The sequence below is a fragment of the Mobula hypostoma genome, chromosome 8 (assembly GCF_963921235.1).
Source record: "Mobula hypostoma chromosome 8, sMobHyp1.1, whole genome shotgun sequence".
Classification (NCBI taxonomy): Eukaryota; Metazoa; Chordata; class Chondrichthyes; order Myliobatiformes; family Myliobatidae; genus Mobula; species Mobula hypostoma.
In genome coordinates this window covers 23789345-23809639 of record NC_086104.1, presented here as the reverse complement: position 1 = coordinate 23809639, position 20295 = coordinate 23789345, and the positions used below count along the sequence as shown (strand labels likewise).

General features: G+C 44.3%; 1 protein-coding gene across 1 annotated transcript in view; it reads right to left on the bottom strand.

Annotated features, from left to right (window-relative positions):
* Positions 1–1596: 1596 nt before the first annotated feature.
* The window catches only part of ryr2a (ryanodine receptor 2a (cardiac)), an 801439-nt gene continuing 782740 nt past the window's right edge, over positions 1597–20295 (bottom strand). The window contains exons 99-102 of the mRNA XM_063055593.1: positions 9623–9687; positions 7742–7842; positions 4052–4103; positions 1597–2755 (exon numbers count right to left, since the gene is read on the bottom strand). Coding sequence (XP_062911663.1) covers positions 2660–2755; positions 4052–4103; positions 7742–7842; positions 9623–9687 — 314 coding nt within the window. The 3' untranslated portion in view covers positions 1597–2659. The remainder of the gene's footprint in view (positions 2756–4051; positions 4104–7741; positions 7843–9622; positions 9688–20295) is intronic.

Genomic DNA, 20295 nt, shown 5'->3' with positions numbered 1-20295 from the left:
GTAGAGAATATGATTCTGTTTGCAGGTAGTCAAATGAGAGTTCTATAAATACAGGATTGGTGTTGATAAAAACCTCTAAAGGATTTGGAAGAAACATTGACACAAAATTTGGTTAGAATGTAGAACTTGTAACCACAAAGATTGATTACAGTGTATACACAAAATAATCTGCAGATGCTGGGGTCAAAGCAACACTCACAACACGTTGGAGGAACTCAGCAGGTCGGGCAGCATCTGTGGAAAAGATCGGTCAACGTTTCGGACCGGAACCCTTCGTCAGGACTGTAGAGGGAAGGGGCAGAGGCCCTATAAAGGAGGTGGGGGGAGGGTGGGAAGGAGAAGGCTGGTAGGTTCCAGGTGAAAAACCAGTAAGGGGAAAGATAAAGGGGTGGGGGAGGGGAGGCAGGGAGGTTTTGGCGGTTGGAGACGAGGTGCTCGACGAAGCGGTCCCCCAATCTGCGTCGGGTTTCACCGATGTAGAGGAGGCCGCACCGGGAGCACCGGATGCAATAGATGACCCCAACAGACTCACAAGTGAAGTGTTGCCTCACTTGGAAGGACTGTTTGGGGCCCTGAATGGTGACAACCACAACAGACAGGATCTCCCAGTAGCCACCCAATTCAACTCTGCTTCCCACTCCCATTCAGTTATATCCATACATGGCCTCCTCTACTGCCATGATGAGGCTAAACTCAGGTTGGAGGAGCTACACCTCTCCAACTTCCGGTAATTCCCTCCCACTCCCTTCCCCTATCCCTATTTCACTCTGCCCCCTCCCCCAGCTGCCTATCACCTCCCTCATGGTTCCGCCTCCTTCTACTACCCATTGTGTTTTCCCCTATTCTTCACCTTTCCTGCCTACACCTCCCTGCCTCCCCTCCCCCACTCCCTTATCTTTTCCCTTACTGGTTTTTCACCTGGAACCTACCAGCCTTCTCCTTCCCACGCCCTCCCCCACCTTCTTTATGGGGCCTCTGCCCCTTCCCCCTACAGTCCTGACGAAGGGTTCTGGCCCGAAACGTCGACTGATCTTTTCCATGGATGCTGCCTGACCTGGTGAGTTCCTCTAGCGTGTTGTGAGTGTTGATTAGGGTGTGGAGCTTATTCCCACAAGGACTAAGTGAGGAAAATTGGTACAGATGAATTCCCTGGGGAGCCGAGAGGGAAAGAAATTGAAGATTCTGCGGATTGGATGAGATAAGGGGAGGTGGTAGCAGGCTCAGTGGGTTCTGCTGTAAGTTCAAAGTTCAAAGTAAAATTTATTGTCAGAGTACATACATGTCACCACATACAACCCTGAGATTCTTTTTCCTGTGGGCATACTTAGCAAATCTATAGAACAGTAACCATAAACAGGATCAATGAACTACAAACTGTGCAAATCCAAATATAAATAAATAGCAATAAAGTTCTATATAGTTCTATGTGAACAAACATACTGCTTCTCATTGCATGGTCAGACTGTGCACTGTGGAAATTGGCCGTAGGAAACATCATGACAGCAGGATTGATAAAGGTCTGTGCATCTTCCACCAGTACCAGAAGCAACCAGCACACAAGCATGTATCACCCAGTCAGAATTAATGTTGCCAAAAGAGAAAACAGGCAAAATCAGAGAAGCCTTGTTAAAAGTTGTTTCTTCAGCTTTCTGAAGCAATAAAAAATGCTCAATTTTTATTCCGAATGTTTTATTTCGAAAGATTGGCATTACAATTTAAAACAAATCAAATGAAGTATTCTACACATAATTACTTTACAATGGTGTCTGATGAAATCCCTGAATGGATATTGCTTCAGCTTCAGTCAGAAATGGGTGGACAGTTATTCCTCAATCACTATATTTACCACAAGTGGCAGGAAATATGTGAGACAACAACCGAGTTTAAACACAGCATTCTTGGCTGATGAAACTGGTTCTGAATCTACAATAAGGTACACAACACTTTGTAACTACAGAGTAATTAATAACCTTAAACCTAAAAAACAGCTGTCACATTAATCAGTTTGCCATTTTATTTTCTCTTGTTCTTGCATAATAGACATGCAATAGAATAATTTTAGTTTTTTGTTCCTTTGAAAGAATCCTTTATTCAGACTGTTGCTGTATTGCATAAGAGCATTACCAAAATAAAGAGCTAAATAACTAACAACATGGGTTTATGTGAATGTCCGGCACTTCTCCTGAGACGCATGGCAGTCAGACAGAAGCATGTACATCAAAAGATGGATTTACAGTGTGACACGGTCATGCATACAATCTCTTGCATAGCTCAACCCACATATAGTAAGGCACTATTTCCTCATCACAGCCCAGTGTCCGTAAGCAGGTTGCTCTGGACATCAAAAAAGTATACAATATCATTCCAGATGAAGAAATACATAAATGTTTAGGATGAGAGCAATTTATCATCTTCCACTTATGTGCTCACAGGATGAAGGAAATGTCTTAAAATGTATCGGCACACAGTTTGAAATCAATACGTTTTTTTTTCCTCTACATCAATTTGAAAGCAGATGTGCTGACAGCGCACTCAGTGAGCTATAGCTTCAGTGTTCCAAGTGCACACTGAGCAGGTTATACACAACGAAAGGCTTGAAAGCATTCAAAGAGGAAATCTGTAGGTTGTCCTAATGCTTGTGGGCCAGCTTAGTTCTTATTTAGTTGAGCTGGTCTTCGTACTGCTTGCGGAAGCAGTCTCCAGCTGGAAAGAATTCCCAGCATCGTTCTTGATACATTTTCCACACGTAGGATTCCTAATAGATAAAATTAAAATGTTATCTTATGCAGGCCACTGTATGTCACTCTGTATTCAATAATCCAGGCAGCACTGTGCCAAATTTCTAAAGTTTTACTAAATGCCAACTAAAAAGGATTGTTAAGAGAGTTAAGCTCCCACACATTAGACAGAATTATTTGGTGAAAATAGACAATTAGAGCACCAGAGTTACTTAAAACACAAAGATAGACTTTGTAGACAGCACTGTGAGTTATTTATCGCATGAAACTTGCCAAAGCAAACGTGCCATGGTAAAAATAGCATTCTTGGCATAATTCCTTTCTATTTCAATCCATTCTAACCTTGATCTTCTACAATGAAGTTCGAAAGTATTTGCTGCCTTCCCAGATATTGCATGTATAAGAAAATGTTACAAATCTAGCAGGGCTTGCTAGCAAACAAGAAAGTGCTGATCTTCAATGAGGGATCTCATGCACTGACCATATTTATTATTTTCCGTTATTAATATTAATAAAAAATAATTGCTATGATGGTGAATAATAATTTCTTCCCGCTTAATCTCTCTTTTAGACCATAAGACGATAAGACATAGGAGCGGAATTAGGCCATTTGACCCATCAAGCCATGACTCATTGATTATCTCCCTCAACTCCATTCTCCTGCCTTCTCCCCGTAACCTTTGATGCCCTGACTAATCATGAAACCATCAACATCTGCTTTAAATACACACAATGACATGGCCTCCACAGCCATCTGGGGCAATGAAGTCCCCAGATTCACTGCCCTAGCTAAAGAAATTCCTCCTTATCTCTGTTCTAAAGGGACATCCCTCTATTCTGAGGCTGTGCCCACTGGAACTAGATTCACCCCTATAGGAAACATCCTCTCCGCATCCACTTTAGCTAGACCTTCCAATATTCAATAGGTTTTAATGAGATCCCCCTGCTTTCATCTAAACTGCAGCGGGTACAGGCCCAGAGCCATCAAGCGCTCCTCAGAATTGTTCTTATGAAACACCTCTGAACAGTCTCCAATGTCAGAACACCTCTTTTTAGATAAAGGGCCCAAAACTGCACACAATACTCCAAGTGTGGTCTGGCCAATGCCTCATGAAGACTCAGCATTACATTCTTCCTTTTATATTCTAGTCCTCTTGAAAAGAATGCTAATATTGCATTTGCTGAGAATCTGGGTATCATGTGTCTTTAAGCCCTACACCCATCCACCCTTACTCAGGAGCAGACTCGATGGGCTGAATGGCCTAGTTATGCTCCTATGTTGTATGATCTTATCAGAAAGTGGTGGCTGTTACCTGTCCGGTGTGCTCGGTTTCATCTTTATTAATAAGGTACATCAAGAAAAATCTGGAGGAATAAAGACATCAGTCAGCATCATTTAAATAAGCTTTACACACAATCTGACTTGAAACAACATTTATATTCAAATTCAATATCAATTACAGAATGCATTCTTGCTTTTTTAATGTGAAGTATTGATTTCTAATACACGAGAGATTAAGCAGAAATGTAAAATCATTGTGAAATGCGATCTGCATTGAAGGCCACAGTAACATTTTTCCCAAAGCTCATCCCAAAGTCCACAACATTCTTAAGTGGGAGGGTAAGCAGCCGGAGGTCGTGGTCCATGTCAGTAACAATAACGTGGATTGGAGGGTGATGAGGTCCTGAAAAGCAGCTCAAAAAGTTAGGTGATAAGTTAAAGGACAGGATCTCGAGGGTTGGGATCTCAAGACTGATACCCATGCCAGGTGCTAGTGAGACCAGATCTAAGGAGTTGGTGCAGGAGCTCTATATGTGCAATCTAGATTGTACCATTCCATCCATAACCCTAAACATTCATTCATTTCAGACATCTGTCCAACTCCTATTTGAATACTACAACTGAATCTTTTCCATTGCAATCCCTGGCAGTACATTCCAAAAGCCAACCACTCAGCAGGACAAAGTCCTCATATCACTATTGGTTCTTTTCTCAGGTGCTTTCATTCTACCTCACCAAGTTCACAACCCTTCAGGTAATGGGAACAGTTCCACTCTATCCATTTCATCTTTACACTTCACTATTTAAATACCTCTAGATAATTCTCTTGCAAGAGGAGCAACTCCAGCCTCTCAAGTGTATCCAGATAACATAAGGTCCTCATCCCCAGAATACTTTTAGTATATCTTTTCTGCAAATTATATAGAGACTTTTCATCTAAGACCTGACACCTGGAACTGGACACTATTTTCCAGATGTGACCAAGCTAATGTTTTATTAGGATGCATCATGATTTTCTTGGTTTTGTACTCCGGAACTCTATTTATAAAGTACAGTATCTTGGACGTTTCTTTGACTACTTTCCAATGAATTCTGCAAAAATACATGCCAAGATCTCACTCTTCCTGTACACTTTCAGTCATGCCCATTACCTATTATAGCCTCTTCACTTTCTTCCTATCAACATGAAGCACTTGACATTTCTCAGTATTACATTTCATCAGTTCCTTATCTGCCAACTTTTTACAGAAGTGGTTTGCCATTGCCTTCTTCTGGGTAGTGTCTTTACCAGGTGTTGTATTGATAATGGTAGGGTGACCCCATCCATTATCAATACTCTTCAATGATTGTCTGCCAGGCGTCTGTGGTCACATAACCAGGACTTGTGATATCCACCAGCTGCTCCCATAGCTTCACATGACCTTGATCAAGGGGCTAAGCAGGTGCAACAACATGCCAAAGCGTGACCTGTAGGCTAGCGGAGGGAAGGAGCGCCTTACATCTCCTTTGGGACAGACATATCTTCACTCTGCCACCCTTCAAGAACAAGGGTGTAAAATTTATATCAATAAATACTCAGCTAGAGGAGCTCAGCAGTTCCAGCAGCAACTGTGAGAGGAAAGGAATTGACAATATCTCAGATTGAAACTCTGCATCAGCCTGAGATGGTGAAGTGAGATGACCATTGTAAATAGGAGAGAGAGAATAGGGAGGAAGGAGTGATTTGTGAACTTAGGAAGGGTGTATGACGGCAGGTGAGTTGCAACAGATAAGGGAGAGAAGAGGGTTTAGTTTAGAGACAAGGGCAGGTAGATGAGAGATAGTGGCAGAAAAAGTGGGATATAAATAAGAGCAAAGCTGGGGAAGAGCAGGGTGAAGGTGTGAGATAGCTGCTGGAGAAAGATGAGAAGGAACACAAAACGATGTAATCCAATAGGTAAAGAAGATGACAATTGGAATTTACAATTCTCCAGCTGTCAGCCACCACACCTGACTCACAGATATTTGGAAGATTATGGCTGTAATTTCTTTGCATTCATCCCTCAGCAACTGAAGCTGCATCACCTCTATACTTTATGCTTATACCTTATACTTTATTGTCGCCAAACAATTGGTACTAGAACGCACAATCATCACAGCGATATTTGATTCTGCGCTTCACACTCCCTGGAGTACAAATCGATAGTAAATATTAAAAATTTAAATTATAAGTCATAAATAGAAAATAGAAAATGGAAAGTAAGCTAGTGCAAAAATACCGAGAGGCAGGTCCGGATATTTGGAGGGTACGGCCCAGATCCGGGTTAGGATCCGTTCAGCAGTCTTATCAGAGTTGGAAAGAAGCTGTTCCCAAATCTGACCATATGAGTCTTCAAGCTCCTGAGCCTTCTCCCGGAGGGTTGAGGGACGAAAAATGTGTTGGCTGGTGGGTCGTGTCCTTGATTATCCTGGCAGCACTGCTCCGACAGCGTGCGGTGCAGAGTGAGTCCAAGGACGGAAGTTTGGTTTGTGTGATGTGCTGCGCTGTGTTCACGATCTTCTGCAGCTTCTTCCGGTCTTGGACAGGACAACTTCCATACCAGGTTGTGATGCACCCTAGAAGAATGCTTTCTACAGTGCATCTATAAAAATTAGTGACAGGCCAAAATTAGGGGACAGGCCAAATTTCTTTAGCTTTCTCAGGAAGTAAAGGTGCTAGTGGGCCTTCTTGGCAGTGGACTCTGCTTGGTTGGACCAAGTCAGGTCATTTGTGATATTGACCCCGAGGAACTTAAAGCTTTTGACCTGTTCCACTTGCGCACCACCGATGTAAATTGGGTCGTGCTGTCCACTACTCCTTCTGAAATCAACAACCAATTCCTTCATCTTGCTGACGTTGAGGGATAGGTTATTGTCTTCGCACCATGCCACCAGGTTCTTAATTTCCTCTCTGTACTCAAACTCATCATTACCCGAGATACGGCCTACAATTGTTGTGTCATTAGCAAACTTATATATTGAGTTTGATGGAAACTTGGCTACACAATCATGGGTGTACAGTGAGTACAGCAGGGAGCTGAGTACACAGCCTTGTGGGGCACCAGTGCTCAGAGTGATTGTAGAGGAGAACTTGTCCCCTATTTTTACAGCCTGGGTCCTGTCTGTGAGGAAGCTGAAGATCCAGCTGCAGATCTGAGTGCTAAGGCCCAGGTTCCGGAGCTTAGGAATCAGTTTATTTGGAATGATGGTATTAAAGGCAGAGCTGTAGTCAAAAGGAGCCTTACCTATTCTTCACTCTGAAAATATAAATTCTGATGCTTCATGATCCTTGTCCACATAACCTCTTTGAACATATACAGAATCCTCATTAAAAGGTAAAAATCCCTTGCCTTATAGCTGTGATGAATCTGTGTGTATTCCTATTTAATCATTCAAACTATGAAGCTGCTGGTTTAACAGTATAGTAACTTTCTTGGCAGGTCATTTGCCTCCATCTGCTGGTACAAAGGGAATTGGCAATGCTCAGTGATAAAAATGATGTCTATCCATAAAAGGGTGTTCAATGAAACTCTGCATTGTGGAGGGATTGTTTTATTTGTCAGATTGCATTCTTCCCTAATATGTGCACCACTGACTGAGAGAGTTTGCTTTCCTATCTTCTTTGTGGCCACTCTGCTGATTAAAACCCAGAATGTCGGCCTGTCTCTGGGGTAATTGAGTTGCAGGAAATGGAAGTACTTACAGGTAATTTGCCAAATTGTGCTCCTGCAGTGTATGAGTCTCAAAGCCATGGGGCACCGTGTCGAAGTAGTCATTGCCAATTCCACAGATGAAGCACTTAGTCTGGAAGGAGAGAAGAGGAAGATAAGAAAGACTGGCAAGGTAGATTGCAGATCAATATTATCTGATGGCTTTAATCAGTCACTGGGAAAAGCACAAGGCTTCGGTCACATGTTTTGTCCAATCATCCTCCAACTCGGTCTTTATTCCTGAATTTACCTCTGTATGGTCACATAAACTGTGGGAAAGTTATGAAAAGAAGTTTGAGATATTTGCATATCTGAAATTAAATTGAACTCAAAATTATTTGTTCAACAATTTAAACCTGGTCAATATAATTACCACAGAACACATAACTGGGTATTTGCTGACATTCATGTCTAAGGGGAAGGGATGTGATAAATAAAATCATACATAACTCTCTCCTTCTTCAAAACTAATGGAGAACAACATGTTCTGATTAACTTGAATCTGAGAAGAGTTCCCATGAGCTTATCACCATGGAACTTCTGGGCTCACCACAAAGCAATTTGGCTTGTAACTGTAGTGCTTCTTTGAAAGAGGTTTTGACTTGCTTGCTTTACTAAAGGCAATTTAATTCTAAATATATATTTTAAGATTAAATTTGCATTCCCACTCGTGCTTATCCTCGACTGATGCCCTATTTTAGCAATGCACGAGTGTAGGAGCCATGCATCCGTTTTCTATCTGTATTGTATTCTGTGTTGTGCATTTATTATGGCAGCTAGTCATGTGCGTGAGGTGTGGTAAAAGGGAAGGGCTTAGGTACGTACTCGCACTCTGCTCTGGGCAGTTTTTAGCGCTGGGGACCACTGGGTGTCATGTCTTTCGTTGACCACTTACATCGCTTATTTACATTGCTTCAAGATCATATGTTTTGTGAGTTGCTAATAAATGATCAAATACACCTCTTCGAATTATGGAACATTATTGTTGGATTGATCAAAAGGTGCGACATACAAGATGATTACTACACGTGGTTGCCAGCAGTGGTATTGGTTCGTTCAAGTTAATGTTACAACTGGCTCACACAATGAAGTCTCCCCACTTGTGAATTTAACTGCTCTGGATATAGAGCACCCAGCTGGCCAGATGGAAATGTCCCAGTGTCCGAGTGGGAATGTGACAATGAAGTAACTTCATAAAGACATTTCCTTTTTGCCAGTCAACAAAACCACACATCCAGCTGTCAATGCTAGCAGGGGATTTCACTGTTTCTAAATGGCAAAATCAGACTTACCACTTCCTTTCTTTTCTTCCCTGAAGTAGCACAGACCACTGAAGTCAAATGGAATTGTGCTTGGGTTAGATGCAGAATCCACAAGTTCCCTGATAATTGCTGGGGTACCTCAGTTCTGCCACAGGACTCTGCCAACTAAGTTCTCATACCTACTATGGGTGAGTAAGTTCAGGACTTCTGTGTTTCATTGTACATGCGCCGAAGACCAAGAGAAGCTGGCATGTTCCAGAAAAATCTAAGCCAAATATCCGCCCTTTACCCTCTGTTACCGAAGACATTTGTAGGAGATTAGTGGCTTGAACTGTATTCATTAGGGTACTAGCTTTCACAGAGACACACTCATGTGATCTCCATTATCTGCAGTGGGAAGTGGCACTCTTCGTGAATTCAGAAAACAAGCTTTGCAAAATTGCCATCATATTTCTTCTAGAATCTGACCTTGAAATTCCACTGCGACGATCGAATGTGAGGGCCAGAAGAGCTCAACCCAAAGTTCTTTCCTGAGACAAGGGCACATATTCCATGGCCAGATGCACAGAGCCTAACTCCTGGCATTGCTATTCCCCGTGTTGATGCTCTTACCTCCATGTCTTCTTTCACTTGCTCTTGCTGGTCCCTTAGTTCACCAAAGGCATCAATAATTAGACCTGAGTTAAAAACAAGAATAAGATCATATTGTAAAGTAAAGCCTTCTGTAGTTGCATAGTAGAGAGTACCCTAACCGGTTTGATGGGAAAACACTAGTGACCAGGAAGGGAAACATTCACAGAAAGCAGTGGATACAGCCCATTCCATCACAAACAAAGTCTGTCCACCATAGCACAAATGCGTGGAAGCAGCATCTATCATCAAGAACCACCACCACCCAAGCAATCTTCTCTTCTTGCTACTACCATTGGGCAGGAGGTACAGGAGCCTCAGGTCCCAACCACGAGGTTCAGGAACAGTTATTACCCTACAACTATCAATCGCCTGAACAGGCATGGATCACTCATTACAACTCTGAGCTGATATCACAACTTAGAGATCAAGGACTCTACAAACTCATGTCTTCAGTATTATTTATTTATTTATTGCACAATGTGTCTTTTGCACATTTGTAAGTCTTTCCTTAAAGTCCAAAGTAAATGTATTATCGAAATACACATACGTCACCATATTCAACCCTAAGATTCATTTTCTTATGGGCATACTCAGTGAATCCATAATAGAATAATATCCACAACAGAATCAATGAATGACCACACCAACTTGAGTGTTGAGAATGCAAAAGATAGCAAACTGTGCAAATACAAAAAGAAAGAAATAATAATAATAATAATTAAATAAGCTATAGATATTAAGAATATGAGATGAGGAGTCCTTGAAAGCGAGTCCATTGGCTGTGAGAATATTTAAATGATGGGCAAGTGAATTCCCCTTTGGTTCAAGAGCCTGATGGTTGAGGGGTAATAACTATTGCTGAACCTGGTGGTGTGAGCCCTGAGGCTGCTGTACCTTCTTCGTGATGGCAGCATCGAGAAGAGAGGATGTCCTGGGTGGTGGTAGCCACAGATGATGGATGCTGCTTTCCTTCAACAGCGTTGCATGCAGATATGCTCAACAGTGGGGAAGGTTTTACCCTTGATGGACTGCGCCATATCCACTAATTTTGCAGTTAAAGTATACTTTTTGCATAGTTTTTCATAAATATCTTTGTATTTCTTTATTTTCCTGCAGGAAGTACATATTTCTTACCATATTCTACATTTAAATTTGATGTACTTCGATAATAAATTTCCTTTGACTTACGGCAGCCCCTGCAGGAGTTTTCATTTGTAATGTGCAGTGTCGTGGACTGCAAACAAATTTCTTGTTGAAAGTGGGACACAGTGCTACTCAGTGAGAGCACTGAAAAGATCAAAAGACTGACAGAGGAATTCATGGCACCTTGGACTTGCGCCACTGCCTAAAATGAAAAGGTCCCTACGTCCTTTAACAGGTCATGCAAGATGAAGGGGATAAAATGCATTCATTTTGTAAGCAACAAATTTTTCTCTTGTTTAATGTGTCTCTGCACAGTGTAATGACTAACGTTACTGATGTCCCTGAGATTTACCCCACAGCATAATGTTAGTGCAGTGCCTGAGGGGCGAGTGGGCACGAGACCCAAAGGCAATGAAAAGGAACTTTCTCCATTGCTCGGCCAAAGGGAGCTCGAAGCATCACTGCCTATTCCTTCTGCTGCGGTGGTCCAAGTGCCTCGCTCCTCTGGTACCATGTGACTGCCTTGGCATCTCTCTGCTGTTCAGCTATTTGTGTCAAATTATTGTCATGCTCTTGCCGAGAGACTGATCGATAATTGCCTGTGCTAAAAGAAAACCAGAAATTGCTGGAAATACTCAGTAGGTTAGGCTGCGTCTGTGGGAAGAGAAACAGAGTCAGTGTCTCTGGTTGAACCATTTTTCAAAGAATGGGAATAGAAAGCATTGAGAGTGAACAAGACAAGAGAGACAGACAAAAATCCTGTCAGAGAACAAGCAAAGCTTCGCCAGTTTTGGCATTCGTGGGAGTGAAGAAACTGTGAATTTAGCAAGGAAGATAAAATTTCAGATGCTTGAAATCTAAAATAAATACAAAAAATGCTAGGAATACTCAGCAGGTCAGACCACATCTGTGAGGAAAGACACAGGAGTGAAAGTTTCAGGTCAGTAATCTGAGTGGGCAGTAATCTCCACACAGCACCAGAGCGTGGGATGGACATGATGGTGTGCCCTCATATTTCATCTTTTCCCTTCTTATAGCTCTTTTTATTGCCTTTTGTTGGATTTTAAAAGCTTCTCAATCGTCCAACTTTCCATTCACTTTTGCCACCTTGTATGCCCTTTCTTTGGCTTTTATAAAGTCTTTGACTTCCCTTGTCAGCCATGGATGCCTACCCCTGCCCCTGCCATTGGAGAATAACTTCTCTGTGGGACATATCTATCCTGCACTTTGTGAAACATTCCAGAATCTTCAGCCACCTCTTCTCTGCCATCATCCCGGCCATTATCCTCCTCCAATCCACCTGGGTAAGCTCCTCTCTCATGCCTCTGTAATTCCCTTTATTCTATTGTGATGCTGATACATGTGACTTGTGCTTCTCCCTCTCAAACTGCAGTATGATTTCAATCATATTATGATCACTGCCTCCTAAGGGTTCCTTTATGTTAAGCTCCCTAGTAAGACCTGGGTTATTACACAATACCCAATCTGATTTTCCCAATCCCCCTGAATATTGATGTCCCCCATTACAATTACCCATATTACATGCCTTTTCCAGCTCCCTTTGCAATCTCAACCTCACATCTTGGCTACTATTTGGAGGTCTATATATGATTCTCAGAATTGTTTTTTATGGATGAACCAGGAGGTACGTCGTCTGCTGAAGGCTGGATCGGTGGCATTCAAGTCTGGTGACTCAGTCCAGTACCAGAAAACCAGGTACGAGTTGCAGAGGGCTGTTTCAAGGGTGAAGAGACAATTTTGAATGAGGTTGGAGGCGGCATCGAATGCACAACAACTCTAGCAGAATTAGCGAGACATCACTTCCTACAAAGCAAAACCCAACAGCATGAATGGCAGTGATACTTCACTATCAGATGAAATCAACACCTTCTATGCCCGTTTTGAAAGGGAGAACACAACTACAGCTGTGAAGATCCCTGCTGCACCTGATGACCCTGTGATCTCTGTCTCAGAGGCTGATGTTAGGATGCCTTTAAAGAGAGTGAACCCTCGCAAGGCAGAAGGTCCCGATGGAGTACCTGGTAAGGCTCTGAAAACCTGTGCCAACCAACTAGTGGGAGTATTCAAGGACATTTTCAACCTCTCACTGCTACAGGTGGAAGCTCCCACTTGCTTCAAAGAGGCAACAATCATACCACAATTATGCCTAAGAAGAATAATGTCAGCTGTCTTAATGACTATCACCCGGTAGCACTCACATCTACAGTAATGAAATGCTTTGACAGGTTGGTCATCACCAGAACGAACTCCTGCCTCAACAAGGACCTGGACCTACTGCAATTTGCCAATCATCACAATAGGTTAACAGCAGATGCAATCTCAATGGCTCTTCACACGGCTTTAAACCACCTGGACAACACAAACACCTATGTCAGGATGCTGTTCATTGACTATAGCTCAGCATTTAATACCCACAATCCTGATTGAGAAGATGCAGAACCTGGGCCTCTGTACCTCCCTGTGCAATTGGATCCTTGACTTCCTAATCGGAAGACCAAGATGGCTTCATCTTGGGATCTTGGCTAGTAGCCTACAAAGTACCCAGGACATCTTCAAGGAGCGGTGTCTCAGAAAGTCAGCATCAATTATTAGGGACCTCCAGCACCAGGGCATGCCCTTTTCCTCGTTGTTGCCAATGGGTAGGAGATAGAGAAGCCTGAAGGCACACACTCAGTGATTCAGGAACAGCTTCTTCACCTCTGCCATCCGATTCCTAAATGGACATTGAACCCTTGGACACTACCTCACTTTTTTAATCTATAGTATTAATGATTTTTGCAAAATTGTTAATCTATTTAATATAATTGATTTATTTATTATTTTATTTTGGGGTTTTTCCATCTATATTATGTATTATATTATACTGATGCTATTAAGTTAACAAATTTCATGTCACATGCTGGTGATAATGAACCTGATTCTGATTTTTACCCTTGCAGTTTCTTAACCCCACCCACAAAATTTTGATATTCTCTGACCCTATGTCATCTTTTTCTGAGGATGTAATTCTAACTCTTACCAACAGTGCCACACCACCACCTATGCCTTCCTGCCTGTCCTTTCAATACAAAGTATATTCTTTGACGTTCAGCTCCCAACTATGGCCTTCTTTCAGTTAAAACTCAGTGATGCCCATAACGTCATGCCGACCAATCCTAATTGTGTCATGAGCTCATTAACCTTATTCTGAATGCTACACACATTGAAATACAACACCTTCAGACCCACATTCTTCACCCTTTTGAATTTTGCCCCTGTTGTACAATTTAACTCTTTGCTCTGTCTGCATTTGTACCTAATTATTGGCTTGTCCTTCCTTACATTCATGTTATACGCATCATCGACTTGTAAACCTGCTGGCTCATCCTCAGCTCTATCATACTGGTTCCCATCTCCCTGCCATATTAGATTAAACCACTCCCAACAGCTCGAGTAAACCTGCCTGCAAGAATATTGGTCCCCCTCGGATTCAAGTGCAACCATCCCTTTAGTACAGGTCCCACCTGCCCCAGAAGAGGTTCCAATTATAGAACATAGAACATAGAATAGTACAGCACAGTACAGGCCCTTCGGCCCACAATGTTGTGCCGACCCTCAAACCCTGCCTCCCATATAAGCCCCCACCTTAGATTCCTCCATATACCTGTCCAGTAGTCTCTTAAACTTCACTAGTGTATCTGCCTCCACCACTGACTCAGGCAGTGCATTCCACGCACCAACCACTCTCTGAGTAAAAAACCTTCCTCTAATATCCCCCTTGAACTTCCCACCCCTTACCTTAAAGCCATGTCCTCTTGTGTTGAGCAGTGGTGCCCTGGGGAAGAGGTGCTGGCTATCCACTCTATCTATTCCTCTTATTATCTTGTACACCTCTATCATGTCTCCTCTCATCCTCCTTCTCTCCAAAGAGTAAAGCCCTAGCTCCCTTAATCTCTGATCATAATGCATACTTTCTAAACCAGGCAGCATCCTGGTAAATCTCCTCTGTACCCTTTCCAATGCTTTCACGTCCTTCCTATAGTGAGGTGACCAGAACTGGACACAATACTCCAAGTGTGGCCTAACCAGAGTTTTATAGAGCTGCATCATTACATCGCGTTTCTTAAACTCTATCCCGACTTATGAAAGCTAACACCCCATAAGCTTTCTTAACTACTCTATCTACCTGTGAGGCAACTTTCAGGGATCTGTGGACATGTACCCTGAGATCTCTCTGCTCCTCCACACTAACAAGTATCCTGCCATTTACTTTGTACTCTGCCTTGGAGTTTGTCCTTCCAAAGTGTACCACCTCACACTTCTCCGGGTTGAACTCCATCTGCCACTTCTCAGCCCACTTCTGCATCCTATCAATGTCTCTCTGCAATCTTTGACAACCCTCTACACTATCTACAACACCACCAACCTTTGTGTCATCTGCAAACTTGCCAACCCACCCTTCTACCCCCACATCCAGGTCGTTAATAAACATCACGAAAAGTAGAGGTCCCAGAACAGATCCTTGTGGGACACCACTAGTCACAATCCTCCAATCTGAATGTACTCCCTCCACCACCACCCTCTGCCTTCTGCAGGCAAGCCAATTCTGAATCCACCCGGCCAAACTTCCCTGGATCCCATGCCTTCTAACTTTCTGAATAAGCTTACCATGTGGAACCTTGTCAAATGCCCTACTAAAATCCATATAGATCACATCCACTGCACTACCCTCATCTATATGCCTGGTCACCTCCTCAAAGAACTCTATCAGGCTTGTTAGACACGATCTGTCCTTCACAAAGCCATGCTGACTGTCCCTGATCAGACCATGATTCTCTAAATGCCTATAGATCCTATCTCTAAGAATCTTTTCCAACAGCTTTCCCACCACAGACGTAAGGCTCACTGGTCTATAATTACCCGGACTGACCCTACTACCTTTTTTGAACAAGGGAACAACATTCGCCTCCCTCCAATCCTCCGGTACCATTCCCGTGGACAACGAGGACTTAAAGATCCTAACCAGAGGCTCAGCAATCTCTTCTCTCACCTCGTGGAGCAGCCGGGGGAATATTCCGTCAGGCCCCGGGGACTTATCTGTCCTAATGTATTTTAACAACTCCAACACCTCCTCTCCCTTAATATCAACATGCTCCAGAACATCAACCTCACTCATATTGTCCTCACCATCATCAAGTTCCCTCTCATTTGTGAATACCGAAGAGAAGTATTCATTGAGGACCTCGCTCACTTCCACAGCCTCCAGGCACATCTTCCCACCTTTATCTCTAATCGGTCCTACCTTCACTCCTGTCATCCTTTTTTTCTTCACATAATTGAAGAATGCCTTGGGGTTTTCCTTTACCCTACTTGCCAAGGCCTTCTCATGCCCCCTTCTTGCTCTCCTCTGCCCCTTCTTAAGCTCCTTTCTTGCTTCCCTATATTCCTCAATAGACCCATCTGATCCTTGCTTCCTAAACCCCATGTATGCTGCCTTCTTCCTCCTGACTAGATTTTCCACCTCACTTGTCACCCATGGTTCCTTCACCCTACCGTTCTTTATCTTCCTCACCGGGACAAATTTATCCCTTACATCCCGCAAGAGATCTCTAAACATCGACTACATGTCCATAGTACATTTCCCTGCAAAAACATCATCCCAATTCACACCCACAAGTTCTAGCCTTATAGCCTCATAATTTGCCTTTCCCCAATTAAAAATTTTCCAGAAATCTGAATCCCTGCCCCTGGCTGCAATTCTTCAGCCATGCATTTATCTGCCACCTCATTCTATTCCTATCCTCACTGTTGCATGGCACAGAGAGCAATCCTGAGATTACTACCCTTGATGTCCTGCTTCTCAGCTTCCTTCCTAACTCCCTGTATTTTGTTTTCTGTTTAAAAACCTCCTGCTTTTTAAAGCTCTTCAACAACCAACCGCAGTAACTGTAGTGAGTGCAGGCTGATGTCAGAATATCTTTCAAGATGATAAACCCTTGCAGGGCCTCAGGCCCTAATGGTGTACATGGAAGGGTTCTGAAACCAAATTCCAACCAACGATCGGGGGTGTTCAAGGACATCTTCAATCTCTCACTGTCGCAGTCAGAGGGTCCCTCTTGCTTCAAAAGGGCGACAGTCATACCAGTGTCTAAGAAGAGCGGATCAGGTTAACTAGTGACATTCACATCTACTTTAATTAAGTGTTTTGAGAAGTTGGTCAAGGCTAGAATCAACTTCTGCCTAAGCAAGGACCTGGACCCATCACAATTTGCTTATCACCACAATAGGTCTACAGCCGATACAATCACACTAGCTCTCCGCTCGGCCTTGGATCAACTGGAAAATATGTCAGGCTGCTGTTTGATTACAGCTCAATGCTCAACACAGACATACCCTCAGTTCTAATTAACAAGCTCCAAAGCATTGCTCTCTGTACCTCCCTCTGCTACTGGACTTTGACTTTCTTACTGGGAGATCACGGTCTGTGCGGATCAGAAATAACATCCCCTCACTGACTACCTACACTGGTACACCTCAACGATGCACGATTAACCCACTGCTCTACTCTCTCTTCACCCACCTCTGTGAGGCTAGGCACAGCTAGGCACATCATCTCTAAATCTGCCGACAACACAACTATTATTGGCAGAATTTCACATTGTGATGAGAAAGCATACGGGAGCTAGATGCATCAGTAGGTTGCATGGTTTCGGAACAATAACCTTGCACTCAATGTCAGTAAAAGCAAGGAATTGTGGACTTCAGCCAGGGCAAGTCGAAAGAACACACACCACCAGTCTTCACTGAGGGATCAGCAGTGGAAAGGGATCGGCAGTGGAAAGGGATCGGCAGTGGAAAGGGATCAGCAGTGGAAAGGGTGAGCAGTGGAAAGGGATCGGCAGTGGAAAGGGTGAGCAGTGGAAAGGGATCGGCAGTGGAAAGGGTGAGCAGTGGAAAGGGATCAGCAGTGGAAAGGATGAGCAGTGGAAAGGGATCGGCAGTGGAAAGGGATCGGCAGTGGAAAGGGATCGGCAGTGGAAAGGGATCGGCAGTGGAAAGGGATCGGCAGTGGAAAGGGATCGGCAGTGGAAAGGGTGAGCAGTGGAAAGGGTGAGCAGTGGAAAGGGATCAGCAGTGGAAAGGGTGAGCAGTGGAAAGGGTGAGCAGTGGAAAGGGATCAGCAGTGGAAAGGGATCAGCAGTGGAAAGGGTGAGCAGTGGAAAGGGATCAGCAGTGGAAAGGGTGAGCAGTGGAAAGGGTGAGCAGTGGAAAGGGATCAGCAGTGGAAAGGGATCGGCAGTGGAAAGGGATCGGCAGTGGAAAGGGTGAGCAGTGGAAAGGGATCGGCAGTGGAAAGGGATCGGCAGTGGAAAGGGATCGGCAGTGGAAAGGGTGAGCAGTGGAAAGGGATCAGCAGTGGAAAGGGTGAGCAGTGGAAAGGGATCGGCAGTGGAAAGGGTGAGCAGTGGAAAGGGTGAGCAGTGGAAAGGGATCGGCAGTGGAAAGGGATCAGCAGTGGAAAGGGTGAGCAGTGGAAAGGGATCGGCAGTGGAAAGGGATCGGCAGTGGAAAGGGATCGGCAGTGGAAAGGGATCGGCAGTGGAAAGGGATCGGCAGTGGAAAGGGTGAGCAGTGGAAAGGGTGAGCAGTGGAAAGGGTGAGCAGTGGAAAGGGATGGGCAGTGGAAAGGGTGAGCAGTGGAAAGGGATCAGCAGTGGAAAGGGTGAGCAGTGGAAAGGGATCGGCAGTGGAAAGGGATCGGCAGTGGAAAGGGATCGGCAGTGGAAAGGGTGAGCAGTGGAAAGGGTGAGCAGTGGAAAGGGTGAGCAGTGGAAAGGGATCAGCAGTGGAAAGGGTGAGCAGTGGAAAGGGATCGGCAGTGGAAAGGGTGAGCAGTGGAAAGGGATCGGCAGTGGAAAGGGTGAGCAGTGGAAAGGGATCGGCAGTGGAAAGGGATCGGCAGTGGAAAGGGATCGGCAGTGGAAAGGGATCAGCAGTGGAAAGCGTGAGCAGTGGAAAGGGATCAGCAGTGGAAAGGGTGAGCAGTGGAAAGGGATCGGCAGTGGAAAGGGATCGGCAGTGGAAAGGGATCGGCAGTGGAAAGGGTGAGCAGTGGAAAGGGTGAGCAGTGGAAAGGGATCGGCAGTGGAAAGGGATCGGCAGTGGAAAGGGATCAGCAGTGGAAAGCGTGAGCAGTGGAAAGGGATCAGCAGTGGAAAGGGTGAGCAGTGGAAAGGGATCGGCAGTGGAAAGGGTGAGCAGTGGAAAGGGATCGGCAGTGGAAAGGGTGAGCAGTGGAAAGGGATCAGCAGTGGAAAGGGTGAGCAGTGGAAAGGGATCGGCAGTGGAAAGGGATCGGCAGTGGAAAGGGATCAGCAGTGGAAAGGGTGAGCAGTGGAAAGGGATCAGAGGTGGAAAGGGTGAGCAGTGGAAAGGGTGAGCAGTGGAAAGGGATCAGCAGTGGAAAGGGTGAGCAGTGGAAAGGGTGAGCAGTGGAAAGGGTGAGCAGTGGAAAGGGATCAGCAGTGGAAAGGGTGAGCAGTGGAAAGGGTGAGCAGTGGAAAGGGATCGGCAGTGGAAAGGGTGAGCAGTGGAAAGGGATCGGCAGTGGAAAGGGTGAGCAGTGGAAAGGGATCGGCAGTGGAAAGGGTGAGCAGTGGAAAGTTCCTGGGTGTCAACATCTCTGAAGATTTATCCTGAGCCCAACATATTGATGCAATTACAAAGAAGGAACAACAGCGGCTATATTTCACTAGGAGTTTGAAGAGACTTTGAATGTCACCAAAGGCACTTGCAAATTTTTACTGATGTACTGTGAACAGCATTCTATCACTGTCTGGTATGGGGGGAGGGGGGGGGCCACTGCACAGGATCAGAAAAAGTGGCAGGAAGTTGTAAATGCAACCAGCTCCATTATATAAGAACCTCAGGGTTGACGTGATGACATGTATTTACTCTGATAATAAATGCTACTCTGAACTTTTGAACTTTATAGGCATTAGACACCCCAGCATTGAGAACACCGTTAGAAGGCAATGCCTCAAAAAGGCAGCATCCATCATTAACAATCCCTATCACCCAAATATGCCCTCTTTGCTTTGCTACCACCATCAGGGAGGAGGTACAGGAGCCAGTAGACACACATGCAATGATTCAGGAACAGCTTCCAAATGTTCAATGAATCTGTGTACACTACCTCACTTTTTTACGCCTCTTACCCCTCGAACAGGATCCCACTAAGGAGCACCAGGCCAATGTCTCACACACCATCACCAACCTTATTAACTCTGCCAACAACCTCAAACCTCCTTTTCTACCTTCTACCCAAGATCCACAAACCTGCCTGCCCAGGTAAACCCATTGTTTCTGCTTGTTCCTGCACCACTGAACTCATATCTGCATACCTCGACTCAGTCTTATCCCCCTGCCGGTTCAGTCCCTTCGGACCTACATTTGTGACACTTCACACACTGTTGATCTTTTCAATGATTTCAGGTTCACTGGCCCTG